Source organism: Salvia splendens, chromosome 1, assembly GCF_004379255.2.
Source record: "Salvia splendens isolate huo1 chromosome 1, SspV2, whole genome shotgun sequence".
Taxonomy (NCBI): Eukaryota; Viridiplantae; Streptophyta; class Magnoliopsida; order Lamiales; family Lamiaceae; genus Salvia; species Salvia splendens.
The window spans coordinates 32,756,663-32,784,097 of NC_056032.1; the positions used below are offsets into that span (position 1 = coordinate 32,756,663).

Below are 27,435 nucleotides of genomic sequence, written 5' to 3' on the forward strand. Positions count from 1 at the left end.
CCGGGACCGGAGCTTGGGTTGCAGCGGTCGACGATGAGGTCGCGGTCGCCTTCCCCTTGGCCTTCGCAGCCTTGACGCCGGGAGGACGCCGGACGGACACCGGTGTGCCGAAACTCCCTTCATCCACGTACGTCCGGTTGAGGTCAACCGGTGATTGCCGCTGCCGCTGCTCGTGTAATCACCAGCTTCAGTGGTCTTCGTCCTCTTCGGCGCACCAGTGTGCAGAATTCCACCTTGGAACTTCTGCTTGTCCCTCAAGAGCGCCCAGATGGCCTCGTGCTTGAAGTCGCCGTACATCGACCGGTACGACAACAGCGCTTTAGCGCGCACGTCGCTCAAGCTCTCGCCGCTCCCCTGTGACCGTGTGAACTTCTCGAACTCCGCCGCGTACAAGTTCACTTGCTTCTTAACTTGATCCCAGTGCTTGCGGAGTTGCTCACGCTTGCGCTTGTACGCGGACGGCGGCTTGACCGAATTGTAGAGGTCCGCGATGCGTTCCCAGTACGCGATCTGTCGCTGGTTGTTCGCGAATATCGGATCTTCCGATATATCTACCCAACACCGGGCCAAAGTGAGAGTTTCGTCGTCGTTGTAGTTCGTACGGCCGGGGGCGTACTCATCGCAATCACCGGGAGGCTGCAACTTCTGCGCCCGCTGCCGGTTCCGCTTCTTTCTGGCTGGGGCGGAAGCGGTCGCGGCGGGGTCGGGATCGGCCGCTGCGGTTGGGCGGTGCGGAGACGGCTCCATGTCAGACAACCCATACGATTCCGTACTGAAATCAGGATCGTAATGGGTGTTGGTGTCGAACGAACGATAATCGCTGGGTTCTGTACCCGGCCAATGCGCCCCTGCGCTAAACTTAGGACTATTGGGACTTGAATCCATTTCGTAGTAATTATGTAAATGTAAGTTTCGAAAATGAAATCGAGTGAAATGAAATGTTACAAATGAACGGTATTTATAAAAAAACGAAACCGCGTGCCATCGTCCGCGGTTGATCGTCCGCGACCTCCACAATGGGGCGGACGATGGCGCGGACGATGGCCATCGTCCGCGGCCATCGTCCGCGACAGTTGCAATGGGGCGGACGATGGCCATCGTCCGCGCTATCCTCCGCGACCGAAGTATAGGGCGCGACTATCGTCCGCGCCCTATGGCGCGCACCCGCAATGGGTGCGGACGATGCGCGCCATCGGGCGTGCCATCGTCCGCCCATTGCGGATGCCCTTAAAATAGCATTTAGCTACAAACCTATCCAACCTTCTCCGAGATAATAAGTAATGGACTATTTTGCTTTTACTTTAATATTTTTTTCACTCTAACTATTTATTACTCCTTTCGTCCACAAAAATAGTCCTATTTGTGTATAACACATGTTTTAATGAGAAATTGGTAAAGTGAGAGAAGAAGAGAAAAAATGGATAAAGTAGGAGAGATATGGAGAAAAGGTGGGTTAAGTACAAGAGAGAGGAGAAAAAGTATGAAAAGTATGAGAAAGAAACTTTCCATTTTCAGGAATGAGAATTTTTCATGGACATTCCAAAATCACAAATGTGACTATTTTTCGTGGACGGGTGGAGTGTAATTTTTTTAAAATAAGTGAAAAAAATAGTGACTCAACTTTTTTGGGATAGAATGAGTACTAAGAAAGATAAAAAAAAATAGTTAAAGCATTATTAATAGAAAATAGAATCCACCTCATTAAATAAATAAACTTAATATAAATAGATACTTCATCTATTCTACAAGAGTATGCACTTTTGGTTGGGTACGAGTTTGAATGCAAAATTGGTAGAGGAAGAGATATAGAAAGAAAAAGTAATTGAATTATTGTCAGTTAATAATCACCTCGTGTTAGAGATAAAAGACTTTTCAAAATTAGAAAATACATATTCTCGTGGGACAGACTAAAAAAGAAAAGATTGCATATTCTTATAGGACGGTTGAACTACATTAAAAGGACCTTAACTTTCAAGTTTGAGCATTCACGATCAATTGAAAAAATAGAGGGAACATATTTTTTGCTACGCGAATTTTGTCAAGGAATCAATTTTGTTCCATAACATTTGAAAATATCTTTTAAGGTCCACGACTTCAATTTAATATCATTTGAGCTACTTTTTCACTATTTCAAACTTTAGGCGAAAATATCCTCAAGCCCGTGAAAGGTATTTCAGTCTATCTACTCTTTTTCTTCGTTAAAATATTGAGAAAGCATCCTTTTTATCCGCTAATTTTTCCTAAATATTGTTTTTGATATGTGCTTGATAAAAAAGTGAACAAAAAGCCATATGCTATCCTCCTCAAAAACAGGTTTTGCGTTTCAAATTTCAATAATACTCGCTCCGTCCCATAAAAATATGAACATCTGATATGGTACGAGAATTAAGATAATATTGGAAAGTAAGAGAGATGAGAAGAAGGTGGTTAAAGTAGTGTTAGTGAATAGTGTGACATACATTATTATTAGTATTTTGATGATGGTATCAGTTATAAATAACTAGATGTATATGAGTAATAAATTAGGATAACTTTTCATAAATAGAAATGCTCGTATTTTTATGGGAGATGATAAAAATGGAAAGTATACTTTTTTTAGGGACGGAAGGAGCAGTAATTTATGTTGTGCTACCTTTTGTTAAGAATTGACATGACTCGGTATGGATTCTCATTCAATTAAATTATCCACTAGTGTTCCTGAATTGCAACTATCTTCCATTAATACTTTCAAGTTGTATCTCACGTACCGCTCATAAATATTTTCTAATTCCAGAAGATTGTAAATTGTAATTGACACAAATAACCATTCAGAATATTAATGTTCCGGAATCGCATATAGTGAATATACTATTATTTTTTAAATCATTTTTCAATTAACCAAATATTTATACACTGTGGACTATATAGACAACAATTTCAATTCAAGAATCACAAAACAACCTAACAAAATGCAACCTAAAAATCTAAAGAAGGGCACACAACTCATCACTATTCTCTATTAATCCAACTTCTTTCCTTGCATCTATACATAAATTTACATAAACTAAAAAGAAAAATAAAAGATTTTTTTCTAAGAACTCTTCATTCCCATGCTTATGCTACTCTGTACTACCTTGCCCCCCAAACTACTGTCCTGCATCATTGACACGAACTCGCTGTAATCAATGTGGCCATCCTGAAACAAACAAGAAAAGTTTATGATTTTTGGAGAAATCCAACATTAGAGCATTAAGAATGCAGAGAGGGAGAGGTACGTTGTCTTTGTCGACTTCACGGATGATATCATCCAAGTGGACGTCTTCTATTCCAAATTGCTCGCAGACCTGCTGGAGCTCGTCCCTTGTGATGTAGCCGCTGCCATCTTTGTCAAAATACGAAAAGGCTGCGTGTATGTGATCCTCCTTCTGCACTTTGTTTAGGTGCAACATTGCTGCCACAAATTCCCGGTAGTCTATGGTGCCACTGTTGTCGAAATCAGCCTGTATTGGCAACAAAATCTAGTTAAATCACAACAAAAACCAATCTTTCAAACCCCGTGATGCTATGGTTTTGATATATAGTAGTACTACTATATATCATTATCAACTCACAGCTTGCATTAGGTTCTCTATTTCTGAGTCTTTGAGGTTGGCCCCAACTCTAGATAGCCCTTTCTTGAGTTCTTCAAGTGTGATATGCCCACTATTGTCTACATCGATCATTTTAAACATTTCCTTTAATCCTGCGATTTCCTCCTCAGATAGGCTCTCGGCGATAACCTGCAAAGGTTGAAGGAATGATGTAGCCATCAGCTGCAGCGCACTAAGGCGACTGGTATGCAAAGATACCACTTGATCGTTCTTAAAATCAAATGTTTCATGCATATACATGGATTCCAATGAAGATTGAATTGTTTCAGTTAAATAGTGTCCATTAGAGAAAGTAGAGAGAGCTCACTCTAACGGCAATCTTTTTGATTTTGTTCATTGCAGAGAATTGCTTCAGGCGACTTAGAACAGCTGAATCAAGAGGCTTATCTGGAGCAACACCATCGACTTGTACCCATGGATGGCCTAAATACAACATATTTCTACTTTAATGGACATTCCATATGTTTTGAATGTGAAAATATCTTGTTAGATGCTAGCAGCCACATTTCATTTGAGTCTCTACCAAATATGTTATTCCTGCAACTTGTATCTTCTTAAGCAATACCACAGATCTGAGAAGAGCGAGATAATAAACTCACAAAGAACTTGGTGAGCTGTTAGCCGCTTCTTAGGGTCCTGTACAAGAATTTTCCGAACGAGATCCTTTGCACTTTCGGATATACTAGGCCAGGGTTCCGAAACAAAGTCAAGTTCGCCTTTCAAAATCTGCTCGAAAATTCCTTGTTCCGATTCTGAAACAAAAGCATACATTAGCCTGATCGCAGCAAATAATAGGGATCAAGAATAAATTCTTACCATCCCAAAATGGTGGAACTCCACATAGCAATATGTAGATAATAACTCCCGCACTCCAAACATCACATTCTTGGCTATAATGCTTCTTTAGTACCTCTGGGGCCACATAGTAAGGGCTTCCAACAACATCATTGAATGTTTCTCCTTAGTAAACAAATACAAACTTGATCAGGCATATGCATTAAGGGACTGAAGTGCAAGGATGTTTCCAGTCGAATGGTTAGAAACAAAGCATGACCTTAGTCAGAGAATGGCGAGAGACGATAAATGTTATTTTGCTCATTGAACAGGAGAAAGAAATTGATAAGAGAAACTCATTCAGAACATCAATCACATAGTTCCTAAAAACACACTTCTCGTTTGATTTAACGCTAAAGGATACAAATTTAGACAAGTTTAGAGTTATGACTTTGCTACAATGAAGATAAAAAGATCCTTTCCAGGTGGTTCAATATCATTTCCCAAGTACAAAGTGATATGCTTATTTGATATCTCTTCTTCCATCTATTGTCATGTCATCATGCCAAGGTCAGGATTGTATTCAACAAGCTAGTATTTTATAATCTAACAGCTCCAAGCCTAGATTCTTCTTGTGACTTAAATTCAACAATTATGAACAAATGGCATAGAATATAAATAGCCACTACTGCAAAAGTTTTCAGTTTTCAAATGAACCAATTATTGAAAACATCCCTTGATGTCAAAAGGTCATAAAACACAGTCAACGAAGTTGAACAAACTCAACCATCATTCAGCTGAAAAAAGAGAACAAGATGCAGGTAAATGAGCACCTGGCTTGAAGAAAGCAGAGAGGCCAAAATCAATGGTCTTAAGCAGCAACTCCTCCTGCTGATTAACAAAAAGGAAATTCTCAGGTTTCAAGTCTCTATGCATAACTCCTAGGGAATGGCAGGCTTGCACAACACCAACTATTATCCTAGACAGCTCGGCCGCCTTCTTCTCAGTGTAATGCCCCCTTTGGATGATCCTATCGAAAAGTTCTCCACCTGCGCAAAGCTCCATCATAACATGTACTGCCACAGCATCCTCAAAAGCCCCCACAATAGAAATCATGTTCGGATGCCCTGCCAAATGGTGCATGATCTGAATTTCCGTCCTGACATCCTCCACATCCTCAGGCGTTGTCAGCTTCCTCTTAGCTATTGTTTTGCAAGCAAACTCCTTGTTCGTCCCCTTCTCCACGCACAGGAACGTCGTCCCAAACTGGCCTTGCCCTAGCTTCCTCCCCATAGTAAACTTCTCCTTCATATTCTCTGTTTTCCGCTGCAGAACTGACTCCACCTGTAGTCCTGCACATGACACTGTCTTTACGTATGTAGGCTTGTTCTGTTTTGCTGCATCGGCCGGCTTATCGTTGGTGGTCGTCTCTACCTTGGGCGATGGCGGAGGATCCGGTTTCTTAGGCTCCTCGGGCGTGATATTGGTCGGTGTGGGTAGGGTGCTGTCGACGTCCGAGTTCTCCTTGTTTTGGGTGCTGTCACCGGAGTCCTGATCCAGAGGCGGAGGGCTCTCCTTCGGCTTCCACACGGCGGCGGTCATGGATTGGAAGAATCCAGGATTCTTCCCTGTATTTGGCCCTGCGCAGTTGTTCCCCATCCAAACACTATACCGATTTGTGGAAATCCCCAACTCTTTTGAATTTCACTTTTTAAACGTGCCCTAATTGATCGCAAATCACCCCCAATTTTCTGATCAATCGTCTTCTTATCACCTCCAATTTTTCAATGGCTATCTTCCGATGAGATTCAGTGCAATCAATTGCTGCAACTGCGCTGCCGAATCAAAATCGAACAATGGAGGAAAAATCTGAGCGGGAGGGGGTGAGAAAATTGGATGAGGAGAAATGACAAAATGATGCGAGAGATTAGTGGGTGAGTCAACTGGGATGAGAATTGTGGCATTGGATTCGGATTTGTTTTGGTTTAAATTCTACATGTTCTTGTTCCGCGCAGAATTGCAGGAGATGACGAGCCCGAATTATAAATTTGAGCATCCCTTTCGTCTCATGCAATGATTTTTATGATTATCAAATTCGTGAAATATTGCATGTGTGCCTCCAAATTATAATATCACGTGGATAAAAATTACTACTACTACTACGTTCTTTGTTATGAATATAAATTATACTCACGACAGATAAAATAGACAACACGTTTTTATTTTTTTGAGGCATATATATAATAATATATATAGCATTTAATGTTTGAACTTTTTCAAAATTGTACATCAACACATGCATGCAAATAATTTACTAGCATATTATTTTTTCCAAATATCCATATACATATAGGTGGTGTTCGGTTTCCAAGATAAAATAATACTAAGATACAATCTATGATTGAGTTGTGAGATTATTTTAGTCATATGGGGTTGGTTAGCTATGACTAATTATCCTATGATTATCCATCTATAGGATTGAATTGTAGGGTTGAATCTCATGAACCAAACACACTACAAGTTTAATCCTCGATACAATCTTGCAAACCGAACGCTCTCATAGTATTTGCCATCTTCCATGACCAAATCTAAGATTTAAACAAGAGCATTTCACTGGGACATTTAAATTGCTAATAGCATTACTATACACCAAAAATCGGGATATTTGACGTATAAATATTTCTCCATCCAAAAATGGGTAAAAGACTATATATAAAAAGAAATCCGAAAATTAAAATGGGACAAAATGGTTTTGAACTCAAGTCAATGGGTTATAAAAAAATATTAACCACTATACTAGATACATCATTAATATATAGACCAACACATTAGGACTCGTTTGGTTGTACTGATAGGCCTTGATAGGGCCGCCTATCGGAGGTATATCAGGTGTTTGGTTGCCATGATACTACTATCTCTAAGCCCGAAAATTTGCTAAAAGCCAGCCTAGGCCCGGTGGACTATCCACAAATGTGTGAATACACTATACCACACAAAAGCAGTGATAGTGTACTGTTCCCCTATGATAGTCAATATTGCCCTCTTTCTCTCCCACTTTTACTCACTCTCTCTCCTGCAACTCTTCTCTCACCCCCAATTTTACTCACTTTTCTCTATCTTCTGCAAATCTTCAAAGCTCATTCTATTGAATGATTTTGGTGATGTTTTTATTGTATTTTTGGAGTTGGGCTTCTCAGAGCTTGCAATTGAGATCGCCGTCGAGAAGTACGTTCGAAGGCTTAACGTCGGCGTGGACGATGTGAGGGGCGCAGGTATCGTGAAGGTGGGCGATGGCGGAGGCGAGCTGGAACGCGACGGCGGCGCGTTGATTCCACGTGAGTGGAGGAGTGTGGGAGGCGTGATGGAGCTTGTGGTGCAAGGTGCCGTTGGGGACGAACTCCATTATCAGGGCGCCTTGATCTTCCGCGTAGCCGAGGAGCTTCACGATGTTTGGGTGGCGGATGTGGAGCAGGATTTGGAGCTCCTGGTTGAAGGCGGCGTACACGCGCTGGCTGCTGCCGCTGCTGCGGTAGAGCTTGACGGCGGGTAGGGCTGGCAATTTTAGACACGACACGATAATCCGACACGAATCCACACGAAATTATTGGGTTGGGGTCAAGTCTTATTGGATCCGTGTCCTTATCGGGTTGACCCATTAAGAACCCGATAATTTCGGGTTGGGTTCGGGTCGGATGCGGGTCGGATACGGGTAACCCATTAAGAAATAATATTATTATTTTTATTATTATTTAAAAATATATATTACTTTAATGTTTTAATTTCTTATAAATTAGGTTTAAATAGTATAAAACGAATTTTAATTGTGTAAATTAGGTTAAAAATTAAGGTTTAATCGTGTAATATTAGGTTTTAATCGTGTAATATCAGGTTCGGGTTGTTATCGTGTCGTGTCAACCCATATTATATCGTGTCGATAACGGGTTCGTGTCGGGTGCGGGTCGTGTTCGGATTTGAAGGTCGCAGGTCGGGTTCGTGTTCGGATTTACAGTTTCTTTAACAGGTCGGGTTCAGGTTATGCCTTATTGGGTCGGGTCATTATCAGGTTGACCCGATAACGACCCAATCCGCACGACTTGCCGGCCCTAACGGCGGGGGTGGAGTTGATTTTTTTACTATTAAATCATTATGCAACTAATTAGAGGCATATAATTATTTTTAGAATTTTATTATCATTTTTAATAATTAAAAACTCGTAACTATTAGAGTTGATAAATTCAAAAGTCAGAATGTTATTTCTTCAAAATCAATCTTTTTTTCAAATTTTCAATGGAAAATTTAATTTGTTCATCTTTTCTTGGGACATTTTAATTATGATTTGTTGATTATCATTACAATATAGATTATCGTTAATAATTTTGTTGATAGCTTCATCATTAACACCAATTTACTTAACTTAATCATAAAATAGAGATACACATTTACATACAAATATATTTAGTAACAAGGACATTTCTGTCATTTTACATCTTATCTATAAAACACTATCTTGTTAATCAAACAACATCATAAAAATACTATCAGACACTATCTCATTTTCGGCCCGAAAATGCTATCTTAAGATAACTATCTTGCTATTTTCTATCATGGCAATCAAACGAACCTTTAGTGGAGAACTAATCTGCTGCACAACTAATATGAGCGACTGTGGGCGCTTACATGTCACATAAGCCTGATTTGAAGTTGTTTCCGTTTTTCAATTCTGTTTTCTTTTCTCTTTCTTCTGCATTATTTTCTAATCTTTTTTCTCTACCTTTTGCAATTCTCTCCCCATTAGTGAACCTCTTCATTGCCATGACAGTAGCCTCGTTCAATATTTTCCAAAATTAAATCTCACCTCACCGTTGCATATACTAAAACGCATCACCCGAACCTCCCCTTCCACGTCAAAGTCCGCCTCACCGAGCTCCAAATCGGCGAGGTCGAATCGAAAAAAGGCATACAGTTTTGCTCAGTTCTTTTTTCTCCAGATCTAATTCTCCTTCAAGTAACCCAGCAGTTCCATTTTCATGATTTTTTTCTCTAAATTGAAATTCCACAACACATCTCAGCTTTTGATTTCTTGCTTCTCCTACAATTTCAGAAATCACAAAATTGTAGAGCGAGAAATGTAAAACCCCTCCCACTCTATTTATTCTCCTCAAAATTTCAGAAAAATTGCAAAAGCGTAAGGCGCAAAACTCACAACAAATTTATTATTTCCACTTTCTTAATTTTTGTTGAGCTCCGCCAAAGATTGAAATCAATCAAAAAAAATTGATGCGGTTGTGATAAAATCCACAGGGATGAAGTTTGGGGAGAAATTTTGGGAGTATTGCATGCCAAGAAGGAAGAAATTTGGCAAGAACGAATGAAAGATTGAGACGAAGAGAGAAGACCCAGTACAAAATTCCATTTGCAGTGGTCGGCGCAACTGGAAAAAAAAAAAGTTTTTCGCCGAATATTGAACATAACTCGGCTAGATAAACTTAGTGATGTAGTGGGTACTTGGTAGAGATGAAGTGCATTATAGTAGACAGTGAATATTAAGGATAATTAATTAAAATAATAGTAAGAAAATTAATTATTCCACTGCCATGTAAGTGGCCGCCTATCTATCGCTCACATGGTGGCGTTCAAGAGATCAAATCTCCACATGGAGTATAGTAACCCGCATACTAATCCTATCTATGTTCATATCCGACACATGACTCACACATCGCGTGAACTTGTTAGAAATACAATATTATTTGTATTGACACAACATAATAATGGCATGAACTCGGCACAATATGATAATGACATATTGACTTGCAATGACAAAACCAAAAATTTAAACAAACAAGTGATGAAATAATTTAAAGAAATGTTTTTGAAAATGAATTAAACTTTAAGTAACATTATCTTCTATTGTACGCGAAATTGTTAATTTCTAAGGCTATATTTGGTTGCCAGGATTCTGTCGGGGAAAATAATCTGATTCCTTAAATTTAAATTCTTGTGTTTGTTTCAGTTTTTAAACAAACTGAGAACGTAATCAGATTCCTGAGAACAAGGAAAATTAGTACAACTTTCTATGAATCCGAATCCTAGCTTTTCTTAGGTAATCTTTTTACCAGGTTTAGAATTCTTACATATTTAATGTAATATTATTATTATTATTAGAATGTTTTAAAAATAATTTAAAATTATATATCTTACTTAATTTCAATATAATAAATAACTATAATTAAAATTATATATCATACTTAATTTCAATATAATAAATAACTATAATTAAAATTATCATAATTATAACTATATTATTATAATATCTATATATAATTGATATTATCATAATAATAATTAATAATTAGTTAAATAATTAAAATATAATTGATAATTATTCTTTTTTATAAAAAAAATATAGTAATAATTATATTTTAGATTGGTGTTTAAATCAACTATAAATTTTAAAATCTTGATATTTTCCAAACACATGAAAGTAAAGTTATTATGAATCATATTTTCATTTCCCAAGAATCATTTTCTTTGCCAACTTTATTTTCCCGTCAACCAAAAATGACTTCAATGTAATTAAGGATACTAATTTTTTATTATCATATCTGATTTTTAGACTTACATAAAATCTGAAAACCAAAATCTCGAGTAGGGTATCAACAGTACACATAATACTAACATTTTTCAAGTATTTGATTACGTTTTTTTGTATTTGTAAAAATAAGTAATTTAAAAATAATGATTTCAATAAAGAATTATACACAGATTATAATCTCTATCATTAAATTATTAATATATGCATATAATTCTCAAATTGTATATCTACTTGGTTAATTAACCGAACTCAATTAAAATTCAAATTTAAGTCTTACTATTACAAGTCAAGTTCAATTCCACAGTTCATATCAGGCTCAATAACACAAATACGCCTCTTTTCTTCTATCTCGACCTCGACCTCGACCTCCTCAACCGCAAAGGTCATGGCAGGGGGCCTAAGTCCTGCCGGAGCGGCTGCTATTGGCCTACGTTGGGTACGTCCCAAAGACACAAACATAACGCAACAACAACTCAAATTTATTCAAGTGTGTTGCGAATATGCTACGACCCAATGACGGCGTGATAGCACACTTGTGGCAGTGCGTGCAGCCAGATAATGAATGGAGCCATGGAGGCAATATATGACAAATGATAACATAATCCAACTATAACCAAGTAATAAGAATAATAAATAATAGAGTGAACTGCACAAAAGGATCATAACTTTTCGTCTTGTAACAGCAGAGACCCCTAACATTTAAAAATATCATCACAGGTATCTAACAAAATATATAATCACAAATCGTATTTTTTCGGACTATAACACCCTCAGGGCTTGGAAGGGCAAAATTGCCCTTTTGTATGACCGCCACTACATTGGCTGCTGCATCTACTGTTGACGGGACTCCGAAAAGCAATTGATGTGACAGAAAAGCATGTATTTTGTCGTCTCTTATCTTCCCACTGTAGACGCGCCGATTCAGACCTGCATTGAAATTTCTAAAACTTTGTGAATTACAAAACACTTAGGCGGTTGTTTCTCTTTCCTATTTCCCTCCAATCCACTTTCACTTCATCATTTTCGTCTGGCATAACCCTATCTCACCTTATTTTTCTACTCATTCTCGGAAAACGCCGCTGCCTTTCACACCATTTTCATCAATGCCTCCAAAACGGAGACGAAGTTCCGCTGGAGCGTCCTCCGCCCGTAGTTCTTCAAGGTGAAAAAAGAAGCCGCCAACGCCATCAGCTTCGTCACCACCACCTCCGGCATCACCTAGATAAAGTAGAAGGGGTCGAGGACCGGAGATAATCGACGTAGACCCAGAAACATGGAGCATTCGCGATCCTCTGCTGGATTTCTTTGTCCCGGAAGAAGAATATAGTAAGTTCAAATTTAAAATTCCAAGCAACCGATTTTGACTGTGATTTAGGGCTCCGAAAATTGGTTGTTTTGTGAAATTGTTTTGATGTCATCGCGTTTGGGAAATTGTTTTGACTGTGATTTAGGACTTTATATGTGAAATTTGTTGGTTTAAATTTGGAATTTTTCTAACTCTATACAAACCCTTACAGGGGATCGTGTCGGGATGTTTTCCGTCACTTTTCATCACGGCGGGTCAATCTTCGAAATCAATGGACAGAAGAAGTATGTTGGGGGGCAATTGACATTCTTTGACTTTTGCAATATTCGCCAATTCGAGCTCTTAGATCTTTCCAGTATGGTGTTGCGGTTGAGATACGATAGAAAAACTATCTGTGAGTTCTATTACGTTCATCCAAGGTACAGTGATGGCTGTATGGGCGTGGACATAGGAGGTCTGTTGCTGCCCATTACTGACGATCCACATCTGGCCCCTTTTCTCGAAGTCGCTGCTACTAGCACAAAGCTAGTTCACATTTATCTCGTGGAGATGACAGAGGCGGCCGCCTTGCTCAAGAAGTGAAAGGAAGAAGCGGAGGAGTTTCTAAAATTTGTGAACGCTTGTAAAAAACCCACGGTGGTCATTGAAGAGCTTGACGAACCAGAACCAATTGTGCCGAAGCGTAAACCGAAAATGAAGAAACATCAACACGAGGAGCAGATGAAACCATTGGCGCCATTATTGATGCTTGAGTGGTACCCTAGGGATGTCGAGTTTGAAAAGTATTTGACCAACAGTTTAGAAGACAGACGTCGCGAATGGAAGAGGGAAGAGGAGGCAGCACGTAAGAATTTGATGGATGCATTTGCATCATATAGTGCAGAACAAGCCGAAGCTGTAACTGAGGGCCGATTGCTTGGGCTGTGACTGAGACCGAGAGTTATGTCCAGTGGAAGTGGTTCGTGGAGTACTTGGCTGATGACCTTAAATTGCATGCAAATGGCACACGATATGTGTTTATGTCTGACCAACAAAAGGTATGGCCGCTTTGATTTCAATATTACATAATGTACTTGGTATGTGATTTAATGTTATCTGTGATTTGATCCATACATTATGTACTGCAACTGTGATTTTGTGGTAATTTTTGTTTTGTTGTGTTGCATCAGGGCCTTGCAAAGTTGATTGTTGAGGAATTCCCACAGAGCGAGCATCGCTTTTGTGTGCAGCACATATACAACAATTTCAAGAAGAGATTTGTCGGAAAAAATTTCAAAGACCGGTTGTGGGAGATTGCCTCGAGTACCACCCTCGAACATTATGTGGACAAGATGGATGCTTTATAGACCGAGTATCCCAAGCACATCAGTGGCTTTCTGGAGTTGCTCCCAAAGAAAAGTGGGTCAAAGCATTTTTCTCTACACACACTTGTTGTGATGTGCTCCTCAACAACATCTGTGAGACATTCAATTCGAAGATTGCATTGGCTCGAGAGAAAGCAATTATCAGCATGTTGGAGGACATTAAAAAAAAGTCAAATGGAAAGAATTCAGATCAAAGGCCAGTGGATCAGAAGCTACGATCACGCAGTCCCTCCTGTTATCAAGGAGCTTGTTGATAAGTGGTACGCGCGGGCTTCATCGTGGAGGGCTACATGGAACGGACAGTCTTCATACCAAGTAACTGGGCCATCTGGCCAATATGTTGTCAACATGCGTGATTTTACATGCTCCTGCAGATTGTGGCAGCTAACCGGAATCCTGTGCACTCATGCGATCGCAACAATCAACAAGAATGGCGACAACGTGACACGATTCATTTCCCGCTATTATTTGAAGTCAACAATGATCATGTTGTACGAGAATGTCCTTTACCCAATCAATGGGGTGGACAATTGGCCCAAGACTACTTCTGATGGTGCGGTGGAACTGGCGCCCCGAGGTCAAAGCGACATCGTGGTAGGCCGAAGAAACTGAGACGTGAGGAGCCACAGATTCGTCTTCATGCGGACGGAGGTGAGTCATTGCGTCGCACCTTCGTGATGAAATGTTGTCGGTGCGGTCAAGAAGGTCATAATAGGAGGACATGCAGCAATGATCCTCGGACAGATGCCCGTTCTCAGGTTGGGGAGACTTCGCAGCACAACGAGTCGCGTGAACATGGTGAGAGTAATTTGCCTGAATCGTCAAACAATCGCCGACACCAAGAGGTACTATGCAATAAGCATATGCAACTATATTCTCTACTTGTACGCAATGCTTTCTCATATATACTTACTATACTATTAAATGTTGCAGCCTAATGTTTCGGACCCGGGACCAAGCACTCGGACCAGGACTCAGCCTCAGAGATGCGGCCGCCGCGGTGATCAAGATTGACGGGCCTTACTTAATCTTAAAACTTTGTGTTTGTTTGGGATGGGTGAACAATATTTTGTGGCAGTGTTGATATGATGTGTATGTTAACGACGAGATGTTATATTTTGGTGGCAGTGATAATATGATAGGTATGTTATGTATGTTACAGACTAGTTTGTAACAAATTACTCTAGTATTTTGGTGGAAATGATATCATGACATATTTTGGTGGCATTTGATAGAGTACTTCGTCGGTTTGTATCCATTTTTGTACATAGTATGTGATTTCAGTCATAGTTGAGTAACTTCATTCGTGATTTCAGGCCTAGATGAAAACAAAACGTAATCAATCAACATCAGGCATTTGAAAAAGTACTTCGTCGGTTTGTATTCATTTGTGTACACAGTTTGTGATTTCAGTCATAGTTGAGTAACTTCATTCGTGATTTCAGGTATAGATGAAAACAAAACGTAATCAATCAACATAAGGCATTTGATATAGTACTTCGTCGGTTTGTATTCATTTGTGTACATAGTTTGTGATTTCAGTCATAGTTGAGTAACCTCATTCGTGATTGCAGGCATAGATGAAAACAAAGCGTAATCAATCAACATCAGAAGATAACGACGGAGTGAACACGACAAAGCTTTGTTATAACAGTAGAAAAATTACAATACATAAGAACAAGATTGTGATTTTTAACTATCGGAGAGTTGTTGCTGTTTTACCAATTGTTAGAGCCAATGCGTCACACTCTTCAATTTTCATGCCCAGTTGTAACTTCAAGGCTTCAAACTCCACAGTTTTCATGCGCAATTTCTCTTGCAGAACACCTTCAAGTAGCGATTTGGCTCGAAGTTCAGATTCGAATTGGTCTCGCTCAAGTTTCACTCTCTGAAAGTAACTGTCGTGGCTTGGGGATAGCTCACATCAACCCATCGAAAAAACTTGCAATCATCTTCCTGCATAATACTTTCTCATTAATCTTTCTGCCAACAAAATTAATGGAAAAACTAACAAAATACATGATTTTAACCTTCCATATTAGGCAGCGATAGTAACGTCTACCCGAGTTAGCAGCCGTCCTAGATGTCGCAAGCTCAGCCTCAAGATCGTGATTACAATTCACAATTTCGGGACGAGGCCAATTCCAATTGAAGCTTGAACCGAAAGATTGAGAAGAAGAAGACATTGCAACACGACCTGAAATCAATTCGACAGTACAAAATTCAAATCAGCAATGCAATTTTGCCGAAAGATAACACATAGCACATAGCACAAAAACTAAAATCATAATTCCGCCCAACTGTAAACTTCAATCAAGAATTGCAAAATTTTCCAGATGCCCCGACTGTAACCCTACAACCATTAAATTCGACCAAGAATTGAAAAATAGTTTTTCAGATGCCCGATAGTAACTCTATAACAAAAAAACAACCAACAATTGCAAAATAAAATTCCAGATGATAAACCCTCGTGGATACCCTAAATTCAGCGAAATCCAGATGAAATCCCCTAAATTCCAGATGCCGAACATATGAAATCCCCTATATTCCCAGATGCCGAACAAAATAAAATCGCCTATTATGTTTAGAGAGGGAAATATGAAAGCCGACGAAAATGAAAGATGAAAGAAACAGAGTGTTTATTCTGGAGTTGACGACGAATGAAATCATTTAGAGAGGGAGGGAAAAAAAAAGAAAATAGGAGAATGGAAATATGATCACTATTCAGTTTGACAAGACAGGTCTTACACATGCAGACTATGTGCAGCATAGGGTGCAGGTTTAGTGGGTAAATAGTCTAAACTGCCCTTTCAGCTCATTTGGGCATTTTCGTCTGGAAAATGGCAAAATACACACGATTTGTGATTATATATTTTGTTAGATACTTGTGATGATATTTTTAAATATTAGGGGTCTCTACTGTTACACTACAAAAAGTTAGGGCCCTTTTGTGCAGTTCACTCTAAATAATATTAATTATTGACGAGTTACTCGAATTTGACCTAAGCCAAATTATCATGCTAAAGTTTATAATTGTTTTGCTAGATTCAGGAACAAAGTAATTAAATCGATAAATTGATATAATTAAAGGCTATCATACGTCAAATCAATGATAAATTTAAATATTTGCTTGAGATTTTTGTAGCTCTTTATTTTTATTATTTCTAGTAATGAATTTCACATTGTATTATATTTATATTTTATTATAAAATTGGTATACAATATTACCTTTTTCATCTTATTATAAAATTAGTGTACAATATTTTCTACACTTAGCATCAAACATTTTCGACAATCCTTTCCATTAATTCTACTAGTACTACTACAAAATGAGATGGGACAAAGGGTGTGACTTGTGAGTGGTATTATATTCTATCACAAATTTATCCACTAAGAAGACCACCTTGGTTTTTTTGTAGAAAAATATGAAGCCCAAAGAAGTAGTCCATCTCAAATAGAGGGAAACAATAATTCAAATCAATCCAAAACCAAATTTGTTTCCCCCCTTTATTTAGTCCAGCCGCATTCTCTCCTCGCCAGAACACTATTCCAATGATTTCTGGAATTATCTGATTGCCTCAAGTCGCTGCGTTAGTTCTTCTTCTCTAAGTGCGATCCTAATTTTGTTTGATTGTTTGTTATTGCTATTTTTCTCTTTTCCCTAGACTGAGGACGAGTTTGATTTATTCCCCCAATCTGAGTTGTTTGTGTGCGTGGATCTTAAGGATTGTATTCATGTAATTTGCAGCAGTTGCTCGCGGAGAAGGATGAGTAATGTTGCGACAGCAAGTCAATTGCCGATGCCTAATAATCTTCACTATGGCGGTGTTTCTTCCGGAGGAGTTTCGAACACCAAATTGAAGCGGAAAACCCCCTCGGAGTTGAGGGTAACGTTTCCAAGCCTTCAATCTTTCAGTTTCGTTTTACAATCTGATTAATTTTGACATACTCTATTGATCAGATATACTCTATTAGAACATCTCCAACCATTTACACTAAACTCGAACCCATTCTAGTGTAAATGTATCATCAAATAGTGATTTTACTCCAACCATTTACGTTAAACTCAAACTTACTAGAATATTCTCTATATTATTCTTTTTTCACTCACAAATTGTTTAAGTGTAAACCTAAAGATAGGTATATTTTACTCGAAAACAAAAAATGAGAATGGCTTTGGAGTATTATTGGCCTAATTACCTACACCATTTGAGGGTTTAGTATACCATTGGAAATGGTCTTATTTGATGTCAATCTTTACATGCTTCATTTATCATTAATCTTCACCATCACCGGTGGTGGTGCCCTTAAGGTGCTGAGGTATACAATTCACTCAAGGCCGAATTGGGTAATAATATTACTAGTAATACTACTACTATGAAAGTGCGGTGAATAGTGGATTAATTTATAGTTTCCGTCTCTATTTTGTTATAAATTGAATAGGAGTGTGGCGCCAGCTTTAATGTTATTCCACTCCATACACCTTTCTTTGCATACCATCGTGTTTCTACACGTACACATGTATCATGATAGGCCCTTAGGATTGCCATTTTAGTGAATCTAAAAGGGTCCCCCATCCATTTCTCAGCTAAAAACAGGCATATTATGCTGTTGGTTATGTTAAGAAGCAAGAAAAGAGATGGAGCTTGATGCCTAGTCATTGACAATGTCTTTGTAGTTTGTACTCATCATAGGTTACTCTGCCACTCGTGTACACTGGAATGTTGCCAAAATCTTCAGTTTTGCCCTTCTATGTGTTAATACCAATGTTTGTCCCTGTATGATTCAGTATATATGATGTAGCTGTTGATTATCAAGCAGCAATAACTAACTATGATCTGTAACAAAATACTCTTTTCCTTTACACGACAGGGGGAACTACTGAAGAAAAAGAATTTACTGGATTGTTCAGATGAGCCTCCATCTAAAACTGGTGCCATGAGGTATACTCATTCCCATATTTTTCTTTTACTATTACCTTCGATACCTCATACCTTGATATCATATCTTTGTCTGTTAAGAAATGCTGATGGAGCAGTTTCTGGGAATAAATCTGATTCATTAAAAGCAGCACGGTTCAGAAGGATGGACGAACACTTTCCAGTCACTAAAACTAGTAGGGTGTTTTGCAGAAAGGAAATTCTCAAGGTTACAAGACTTTAATCTAGGAAATTTTTTATTGCTTTTGCTGATATCAACCCATCTCTTAAGTTAGTATTTTGTTATGAGATGCTGAATTATAGTATTGGCCTAGTACTGCTTGAAGATATTGTCTGCTGACAACTGCAGGAATATATTCATAGCAAGTGTGTTAGCAACATAAAGAGTTCGAGTCTTACTCTGGATTCAAATGATAAACATGGGCTACAGAAATCATGGTATGGATTATACTGAATGAATTGTTATCATTCAGTTGTGTCTTTGCTTTTGTGATTCAGAATGTTTGATCTCTGATTGTACTTGGAAGTTTGGAGGGCACTGTTGCTTCAGAAGGTGACAACGATACTTCAAGACAAATTAATAACAATTCATGTGAAAATAGCACTGCTAATGCTTTTAAGAGTGTTCGGGAGTTATCCCTAAGGGGTGGAATGATACACAACTCTTCATCAGTAGACATGGTATTTTCACTTTCTGTAACTTCTTGACCAGGAAAGGACTCTTTGAGGTCTAAAATGTGAAGTGCTCTTCTTGTTTTCAGGGTAAAGCTTTAAAAGGTCTGGTTTCATGCAAACCTCATGGTTCTTCAGCTCCACTTGCTCAGCCTATGCATAGATCAGGGAATATTGCACAGCAACGCCTTTCAGAAATCCATATACCTGGACAGAAGAGTCCACTAGATTTGACACTAAAAACTAGTATGCGTGTGCTGTCAGCATCATCTGTGAATTGGTAAGTTCACTAATAAAACTTTTGATGTCCCAATGACTACTTACATCTATATATTGTAAAGTAGACAAACCAGTTAAATATAAAGGGCATCATTGACTTGTGGTTTCTGCTGTTCCCAGTGACACCTTCATCTGTTTTTATGAGTGTTGACTTATGTGGAAAAGAGGAGTTTGTATTTCATTGTTATTTGTTATCCATAAAAATGAGATGGATGATGTCTGTTTGGATTATTTTTCTATAAATCTTCAGGCTGTACTTTTACACAATTTATATATCCCCTACAGACTACAGCCTAACACTTAAAACTTGGCTCAAACTTTCACTGCTGGATATGAAGTTACCAATGTATCAGACTTTAAATGCTGATTAATATACTTAATTGTTGTACAGGTTTTATAGGTTAAGTACTTGTGCCACTTTAAACGACATGGGTCTATTTTCGCATGAGGATTTCCAAGGCCAAAGTATGACCTCAGCGCACCCTATCTGCACCAGCCAAATCGCAAGGCATGCGGTTTTTCATTCTTGGGTGCACCCCCAATCCAGTCTACCCCATGTAGTTATATCAGCATTGACCTCTGCAGTGGGAGGTATTTTCAGTTAAAAGTCTATTTCATATCTCATTCCTTTTCTCCCCTTTTTAATAATGTTATCATTTCTCAAGGGCAATTGGACTTCCTAAGTAAACGACAGCAGGCATGGGAGGATTCATTTCGAAGTCTCTACTACATGCTGCGAAAGAAACTGTGCAAAATATTTTACGGTAATTATCTTTTTTTATAGTATAATCTTTTGATGTGTCTGACTGTCGGGTGAATCATCACACTCTGAATTCTGCTCCCCTAATCTGACTCAGCTGTTATTCATTGGATGGAAGTAATAATTATCTATAAATTGTATTAACGCCTAAACCATCAATCAAAGTGGCCCTCAAAGTTGTCTTCTCTTGCAATGGTAGTGGCACTTGATGTATTGTGGATTTTGGGCCATCATTTCCAATTGAGAATGCAATAGTATCAGTTGTCACACAAGCCCAACTTTGCTCAATCATGACATTTTTCTGTTTTAACTTCTAAATGTAGGATTTGCTATGCCTTATTAATGAAAATTCATTTGTTTTTGCCCTGGACATTTGCAGTGTGCACAGTGCACTTTGTAGCTATGTTTACCATATCTGATGGCCCAAACAAAACCAAGCATTCTTGCTATGCCTATGTGTCACAATCAACGAGAAATCTGAGGTCACTTTTGAAAGAACATGTGAGTAATTTATTCTTCTATTACTATTTGCTACTTGAAGTTTGTTACAATTTGTCATTGCTTGAACTTACCTATTTCTTGTGTGGTCATTCACTTTGTCATTGTGCTGGTTAGCAAGAATAATGCTTTCTTAAACCCTATGCTTTTGCAGGATGCTTCATTTTCTATGCCTCTTTGCCACTCTAAAGTAGAGGAGGTTACTGCAGAAGACCTAGTTGCACTCTCTGAAATTGAAAGAAACAACCTTGGAAAGGTTAGAATCCGTCCATTTTGCCTCAGTGGTATCTCGTAAAATAGGGTGCTTGAGCTATATGATTGTTTATTTATAATTGTGGCATGTAGTCATTGTTGAGGAATCTACACTTCTACAGATGTTATTTCTATGATTTGGTAGCAGTGTTGTCAAAATGTCGTTCGGGTCGCTCGGGTCGCCCGGGTCGCCTGGGTCGAGACCATCACCGCCCCAACATGGGTGGGTTGATCGAGATACAGGGTCGCCGCTGGGTCGCCTGGGTCGCCCTAAACACATGTTATCACTGATTTTCTCAAATCTCTCCCATGTTTTCTGTCTCTCTCAATCACAATTCTCTATATATATGCATGCACCACATCAAACTTTTCAAACCTACTTTCTACACTTTAGAATTCGGCTTCTTCACTCCTAAACAAATAAACAATTCAAAGATCTTTTGCTGCCACCCTTTATATATTCCTTTGTTTTGATATTTTCAGACAATGGTTTCAATTATTTATTGTGTTATGACTTATGAATTGTTTTTATATTTTGATCATTTCTATTTTCCATTTTATCTCTATTCACATGAATTGCGTCTACATTTATATTATTTGATGTATTATAAACATTAGAGCAATATATTTATTTTATTTAATATTAAAAGGCAAAAAAATTAGCCTAGCTTTGTGGGTCTCTCGACCCCGTCGACTCGTCGACCCGCGACCCGAATTTTCACCTCATCGACCCGGTGCGCCCCGCGACCCTAACAACACTGTTTGGTAGTCCTTATCTTTCCAGTTGCATTGCTGTATGTGCCAAGGTTGCTTGCTTTTAGAGAATCAATCTCTGTTACTTCTGTTCTGTTGAATTTAAAGAATGATTAACTTGTGGAGTATTTAGCTAACCGATTATGGCCATAGCTAACCCATACATTTTATTCTCCTGAATGATGCAGACTCGGGCTGTGGAATCCCTGACTGGAGTTGATAATACCCCACAATCTTTGTTAATGTTTGCTGGGAAGAATGTGCATGGCTTGTATGATTTTCTGTTAAATTATAGGTTGGTATCTGGCATTAGTTTGTTCATTTACTTATTAGTACTTGGTAAAGAAGGAAAAAAGCTGAAGTACTTAATATTATGAGGTTTTATCTGAGTTTTTCATCATCTCAATTTCTTAATTTCTTTGGTTTCAGATCCCTTTACAGCCCTTTGATTGGTAGTGACGTTCCAGTTCTGTATTCACCAGTTCCTTTTGAAAATGCTGCACTTTCTGCTCCTGAGGTGGGTTTTTAGTTCTCACTATGTTTTTATAGAGCATGCATCATGAATAGGCAATACCGTATTAATTACAGTTGTTTGTCGGAGTGTTTGTGATGAAGAGCATGCCATGATAACTTCTAGAAAATAGTTAGTCTCTTCAGATACATTGTACCTCTCAGCTTCCACTTCAAATTTTACCAGACCAGAAGTTGAAAAGAAAAATACCGGCTCTTGATGAATATTAACATTTCCATAGCATTATTCTCCGGTTTTCAGCATTTGTTGCATGTATTCTTACATTTGATCAGTTTTTTCCTTCATCCCCTTTGCAAAATTCACCCATGTTATTATACTCCCTTTGCATTGTGCAGATCAGATGCAAACAGGTTAGAAGAGTTGAGCATATGTCTTCACAGCTAAAGGACTCTAATATGTATAGTGAACCTATTAGAAGTTCATCATCTGGGATCTGCTATAGTATTGAACTTAGGGATGCATATATTCCCCCTTGGGTAGTTTCTGGAGTTTGCGATGCTATGTGCTCTAATGGGGGTAACTTTCAAGCCAGGTATCCTGATCTCCCATTACATATGTTTGCCTGTCAGGTTAAGCCATGCTGCAATGCTCATTTGTGGATGCTGCCTTAATTTGATTTGATATATATGCAGTTTTGTGACGGAGTCCACATCCATTGGCTTGAATGTTGGTCTAGACTCAACTAACCAACCTCCACAGCAGGTTGAGGCAGAGATACCAATGGAAGAGCAGGATCTTTCTTTTGGTATTCCGAACACCACTCTTTCCCTTCTAAGACATTCTGCCTTTTTAAAAGGACTGAAGTATGGTGATACTTCTTATACAGCCTTTTTATCACCGATTGATTAAGGATTAACATATAAGCTCTCTCATATCTGAGCCTTTGTAGATTCTGATGGATAAACATTTTGCTCACCGCCTATTAAATAATGGGAGGGATATTTATTTGTATGTTTTCAGCTGTAATATCTAAGAAACACCTTTACTTGGACAGTGTTACAGAAGGCAATTGAGCAATACAACAAACTGCTCCGCTCGACTGTTTTTTGGCAATGGCGCTATACTACGATGTACCCCCATTTTTTATTGAGAAAACTTATATGTGCTCATTAGTAGTACACGCACAGATCTGTGTTTTCATGTTTCATCTTCTCCTTCATTCTCTGGCTATGTCTTAAACCTAGTGCGTATGTATAGCACTGTGCTTCTACGGCTGAACCATATAGATAGTCTACAAATTTTGAGGTTTGCATTTTTGTGGTTCTTGGAAAAAATATCATGGGATGTCTCTGAACTTAGATGTACTTATTTTATGTAGTGGAAGATAATTATGCGATAATGCTAGTTATATAATTAATGCAGACTCTGTAAGCTACCGATTAGTAACACAGTAGAGGCTATGCAAATTAGACGAATTCTTTTTAATTGAGGGTGGAAAAACCGTTTATTTAGCAAACAATAAACTTGAGAGTGCATCCAAAAACAAATACAAAGAAAACAGGCAGCAAAGAGGCTTGCCTTTGCTAGGATAGACAGATTTTCGAATATTGGTGACTGACCACAACGCTAAATACAAAGAATGCAAGTAAGGAGCAAACAATGGCTATCAAGCACCATACCAATCAAGCTGCAGCTAGAATTTAAGAAAAAAACTACATCCATTTTGATGATCAAAGACATCACATACTGATTTCCCACTCTTTAGTTTTGCGTGTTCGTAATGAATTGATGCCTCCATAATCCCACACGAGGGCTCCTGTCTAAAAGCACTAACATGCCAATATTGTTGGCTGATAAACCGAACATGTACCTGAGAAAATACAAACAACTTTCATGAGCACAAATGCTCGCTAGAATCAAGTGCAACAAACTTTTTGGAGCATCAGTATACGTTCTGTTTCAGTCCTCTTGTTCGGTTTTATTGATTTACTCCTACATTTTGATAGTTATGAGTTCTCAGTCCAGTTAGTTTAGAATCAAAGCTCTATTTTCAGTCCCTGGATATAACTGCTTTATACTTAATGTCAGAGGTAAGCAAATATGCAGGCAGCTTCGCTTAGAGAAAAGTAGCCTTTAAGCAGTAAGGCTAAATGCAGCAAAAGACAATCGATTATAATTTGATGGATATGCACTTACCTGGCCCTTCGTCCTTTTCTCCTCCAGCTAAAAATAGGAACAATCCACTGAAAAGGAAAGGGAGAAAAATATGGTCAGCAGTTAATGAAATAATACAGTATATCCTAGGGATGAACAAGAGAATATAATATTCAAAAGGCATTAGTAATATAATCGAGGCCAGTAATAATCACTACACCAATGAATGTATTCAAAACTTCTTAGCATGGTCCAAAGAGAATTATCGAAAGTTAGTTTTTTAATAAAATAGTCTGTTGACTGTATCATGGAGAGACATAAATGAACAGATATAATGTCAAATCTTGTTATCAGAATTACCTTGAATATCGACACGAAGGTAAATTTCCTGGTCTCGTGTTGCTTCCTCAAGGGCGTATTCTTTGGAGACATTTCTTTGCATAAGTTCTGCGCTATCTCCTTCAACAGCACTACCTGTGCTTTCTCAGTCCCCATAGAAATAATTGCTTGTCTCATAGACTCTCTATCAGCCTCAAGAGAATGAAGTCTTGCATATAACTTTTGAATCTCAAGGTCTTTAGAACTGGAATAATTCAACTCCTCATCACCACCAACACCAAAAGAAGACGCATTGCAACTCATTGGCTGATTATGAATAGGTCTCTGTTGAACAGAATCAACTGTGCAGACTCTGTCGCACGATTCATCTCCATATTCTGATGCATTATCTGCCTTCCTAGGATTCTCCTCAATATAGGAAAATACTGACTTCTTGAAACTGCCGGCAAACTTTGGAGAATAATACTTGGAAAATTCTGGGCCCTTTTCTTTAGCCATTGCAAAAGGTGACTGTTGGCCGTCAGTACAGAACTTCCTAGCTCTTGGAGAATGGCCAACTATTACTTTTTCAAGCACGTGTTTTGCATTAACTAATTCACCATCAGGATAAATGGCTTTTGGACTTTTCTCCAATTGATTGATTCGACAATCCAAATCCTTTAATTGGTCGCTTGAATGCGGAGTTTCCCCAAATGCATATTTCTCAATATCAGGCATTTCATCATCACCAATTGGATAAGTTAGTGAATCATTCAAATTGCATTTGAGAGGAGGGTACATCTCATTTACATAGTCAAACTGACCTTCAATGTCCTCAATCATGCTGTAGTTGCGGGTCATAGCCTGGACGACTCCATCAACTTCAGTCTCTGAGAGCCCATAGCTCAACATCTTATGTCTATATGCCTCAATCTCAAATGAAAGTGTCTGTATTGCTTCCTCCCTCTTATACAACATATCCTCCAATCCCAACGTCTCCTGCTGATCATGAGCCATTTTCTCCTCTGCAAACCTCTTAAATTGCCTTAATTCCATCTGAAACTCCGCTTTATCCTTCTGAAGCTTCAGAATCATTGAGAGAGCTTCATTAGCAGCCGTGGACGCAGCATTCCTCTCCTCCTCCAACTCAGAAATTAGGTCCTCAATGGTCTGCTGCTGGCTGATCACCATCTCACGGAGAGCCGTACATTCATTTCCTATCTCTACACGGGCAATTTGGGTGGAGAGGCAGGTTTCTTCCTCAAATTCATCACATTTTCGCTTCACAGCCTGACCACCAGTCCTCTCCATCATCGAAGAATCGTTGCAATCGCAGTTGCTGTCACAGCATTTTATCTCGCTGGCCGATGTGGGAGAATACCCAGACTGGCTAAACCCTCAATTCCACCATACTTTCTTCAAAGTAATCAATACTCCCCGCGCTGAATACTCGACAAATAAATAAATACTTATAAAACAAACAAATTTCCAGCAGGTTATAAATAAATTTCCGGTTCGTTGCTGCAAAACAGAAAACATGTATCGTTCCGGATCAAAATAATATCCTCATGATCCCTAAAAATGTAAAAATATACTATTATCCTAGAAAATTCCAGACGAAAATATAATGTAAAAATTCCAGACAAAATCTGAATTTGTCCTCCATCTTCAGGCGCAAAGAAAAATAGGTATTTCAATTAGTAAGTGTGTGCATGTGTGATTTGGTTACCTAGCAGCTCTGATATAAACAAATGCGGCCAAACGAAGTTCAAATCCTCCGAGAAAAATGCCTTCCATTGCGAGTCCTGGAAATGGATTAGGTCGGAGGTGGCTGCTGATTCAAATTTCGCGGCAAAAAATGGAGAATTGAGGTAAAGAGAGGAGGGGGAACACAAATTGAGCAAGAGAGGAATTGGCAGGCCTTGTGCGGTCAGTGCTTCTGGTATTTGATTCAGATTAGCTTCGTTTCGCGTGGAAATCTGTAGAGAGAGAGAGAGGATTAATCGGTGTTTGCTATTTTTATAAACACGCGCCAACATCAGCCATCGTAATTACCTCTTTGCCCTTCCAAATTACTCAGAACACAACCACCACTTTCAATCCCGTCCCGATTAATCTAGCCGGACGGCCGCCATCTCTCTCTCTCTCTCTACCTTGTTTTTGCCTTTATAAATATACATCATCACAAGTCACAACCCAAAGTTATACATGTTTGGACACTTTCATTCTCACCTCAAGAATTTTTGGGGTATATTTCTCCTTATTTTCCGATAATTGTGTTTGCTAATTATGTGTTAATATTCTCAAAAAACAGTTGTCCTAATTATGAAGGATATAATCAACTAATCATGTAACGCAACTTAATCGCATGGATTAATGTCATTTACCTTGTAATTGCAAAATTAAAGAATTAGTTTAGCTTTAGTAATGACAACATAAGAAAGCGTCTGTTGCGGGGAAAACGATTTAATAGGCTAAAGAGAAAATTGAAAATCTAGAGTTAATTGTAAATAGTTTGAACGATATTGTCATTCAAATGTAAAAATCATCTATGTTTTAGTTGAATTAAATTCTCAAATTACTATTAATTTCAATTATCTAAATGAGTCGAGATTTAGAAATAGTTGCAAGGACAAAAGTAATAAATACATTCTAGTAGTATTAATTAATAG

The 27,435-nt window shown here is 38.4% G+C and overlaps 3 protein-coding genes and 1 long non-coding RNA gene across 8 annotated transcripts; 2 read left to right on the forward strand and 2 right to left on the reverse strand.

The window, feature by feature from the left end:
- Positions 1–2,845: 2,845 nt before the first annotated feature.
- LOC121747434 (calcium-dependent protein kinase 20-like) lies at positions 2,846–6,461 on the reverse strand. The gene is made up of 7 exons (XM_042141472.1): positions 5,237–6,461; positions 4,446–4,589; positions 4,229–4,381; positions 3,937–4,052; positions 3,591–3,758; positions 3,255–3,479; positions 2,846–3,175 (listed from the first exon to the last, which is right to left on the reverse strand). The coding sequence occupies exons 1-7, from the start codon at positions 6,060–6,062 to the stop codon at positions 3,071–3,073; spliced, it is 1,737 nt and encodes a 578-aa protein (XP_041997406.1). The 5' UTR covers positions 6,063–6,461; the 3' UTR covers positions 2,846–3,070.
- Positions 6,462–8,915: 2,454 nt separating this feature from the next.
- LOC121804165 lies at positions 8,916–10,106 on the forward strand. The gene is made up of 2 exons (XR_006051117.1): positions 8,916–9,588; positions 9,705–10,106. It is a non-coding gene; the product is annotated as an uncharacterized LOC121804165 (long non-coding RNA).
- Positions 10,107–17,130: 7,024 nt separating this feature from the next.
- Positions 17,131–23,404, forward strand: LOC121798514 (protein downstream neighbor of Son-like). Of its 4 annotated transcripts, none has more exons than XM_042197588.1 (15): positions 17,131–17,255; positions 17,417–17,552; positions 18,538–18,608; positions 18,687–18,813; positions 18,955–19,043; positions 19,133–19,286; positions 19,367–19,557; positions 19,948–20,147; positions 20,222–20,320; positions 20,696–20,817; positions 20,969–21,070; positions 22,008–22,114; positions 22,249–22,336; positions 22,687–22,883; positions 22,984–23,404. In XM_042197588.1, the coding sequence occupies exons 2-15, from the start codon at positions 17,433–17,435 to the stop codon at positions 23,198–23,200; spliced, it is 1,884 nt and encodes a 627-aa protein (XP_042053522.1). In that variant the 5' UTR covers positions 17,131–17,255; positions 17,417–17,432; the 3' UTR covers positions 23,201–23,404. The 4 variants fall into 4 exon arrangements, with proteins under 4 accessions (XP_042053522.1, XP_042053513.1, XP_042053497.1 ...); XM_042197579.1 differs by having other exon boundaries at positions 17,142–17,255; positions 17,414–17,552; XM_042197563.1 differs by having other exon boundaries at positions 17,163–17,274.
- Positions 23,405–23,788: 384 nt separating this feature from the next.
- Positions 23,789–26,926, reverse strand: LOC121798535 (myosin-binding protein 7-like). Of its 2 annotated transcripts, XM_042197606.1 has the most exons (5): positions 26,819–26,926; positions 26,493–26,742; positions 24,806–26,284; positions 24,488–24,534; positions 23,789–24,161 (listed from the first exon to the last, which is right to left on the reverse strand). In XM_042197606.1, exons 3-5 carry the CDS (start codon positions 26,075–26,077, stop codon positions 24,053–24,055), a joined length of 1,428 nt encoding a protein of 475 aa, XP_042053540.1. In that variant the 5' UTR covers positions 26,078–26,284; positions 26,493–26,742; positions 26,819–26,926; the 3' UTR covers positions 23,789–24,052. The 2 variants fall into 2 exon arrangements, with proteins under 2 accessions (XP_042053540.1, XP_042053533.1); XM_042197599.1 differs by having other exon boundaries at positions 26,493–26,913.
- Positions 26,927–27,435: the final 509 nt, after the last annotated feature.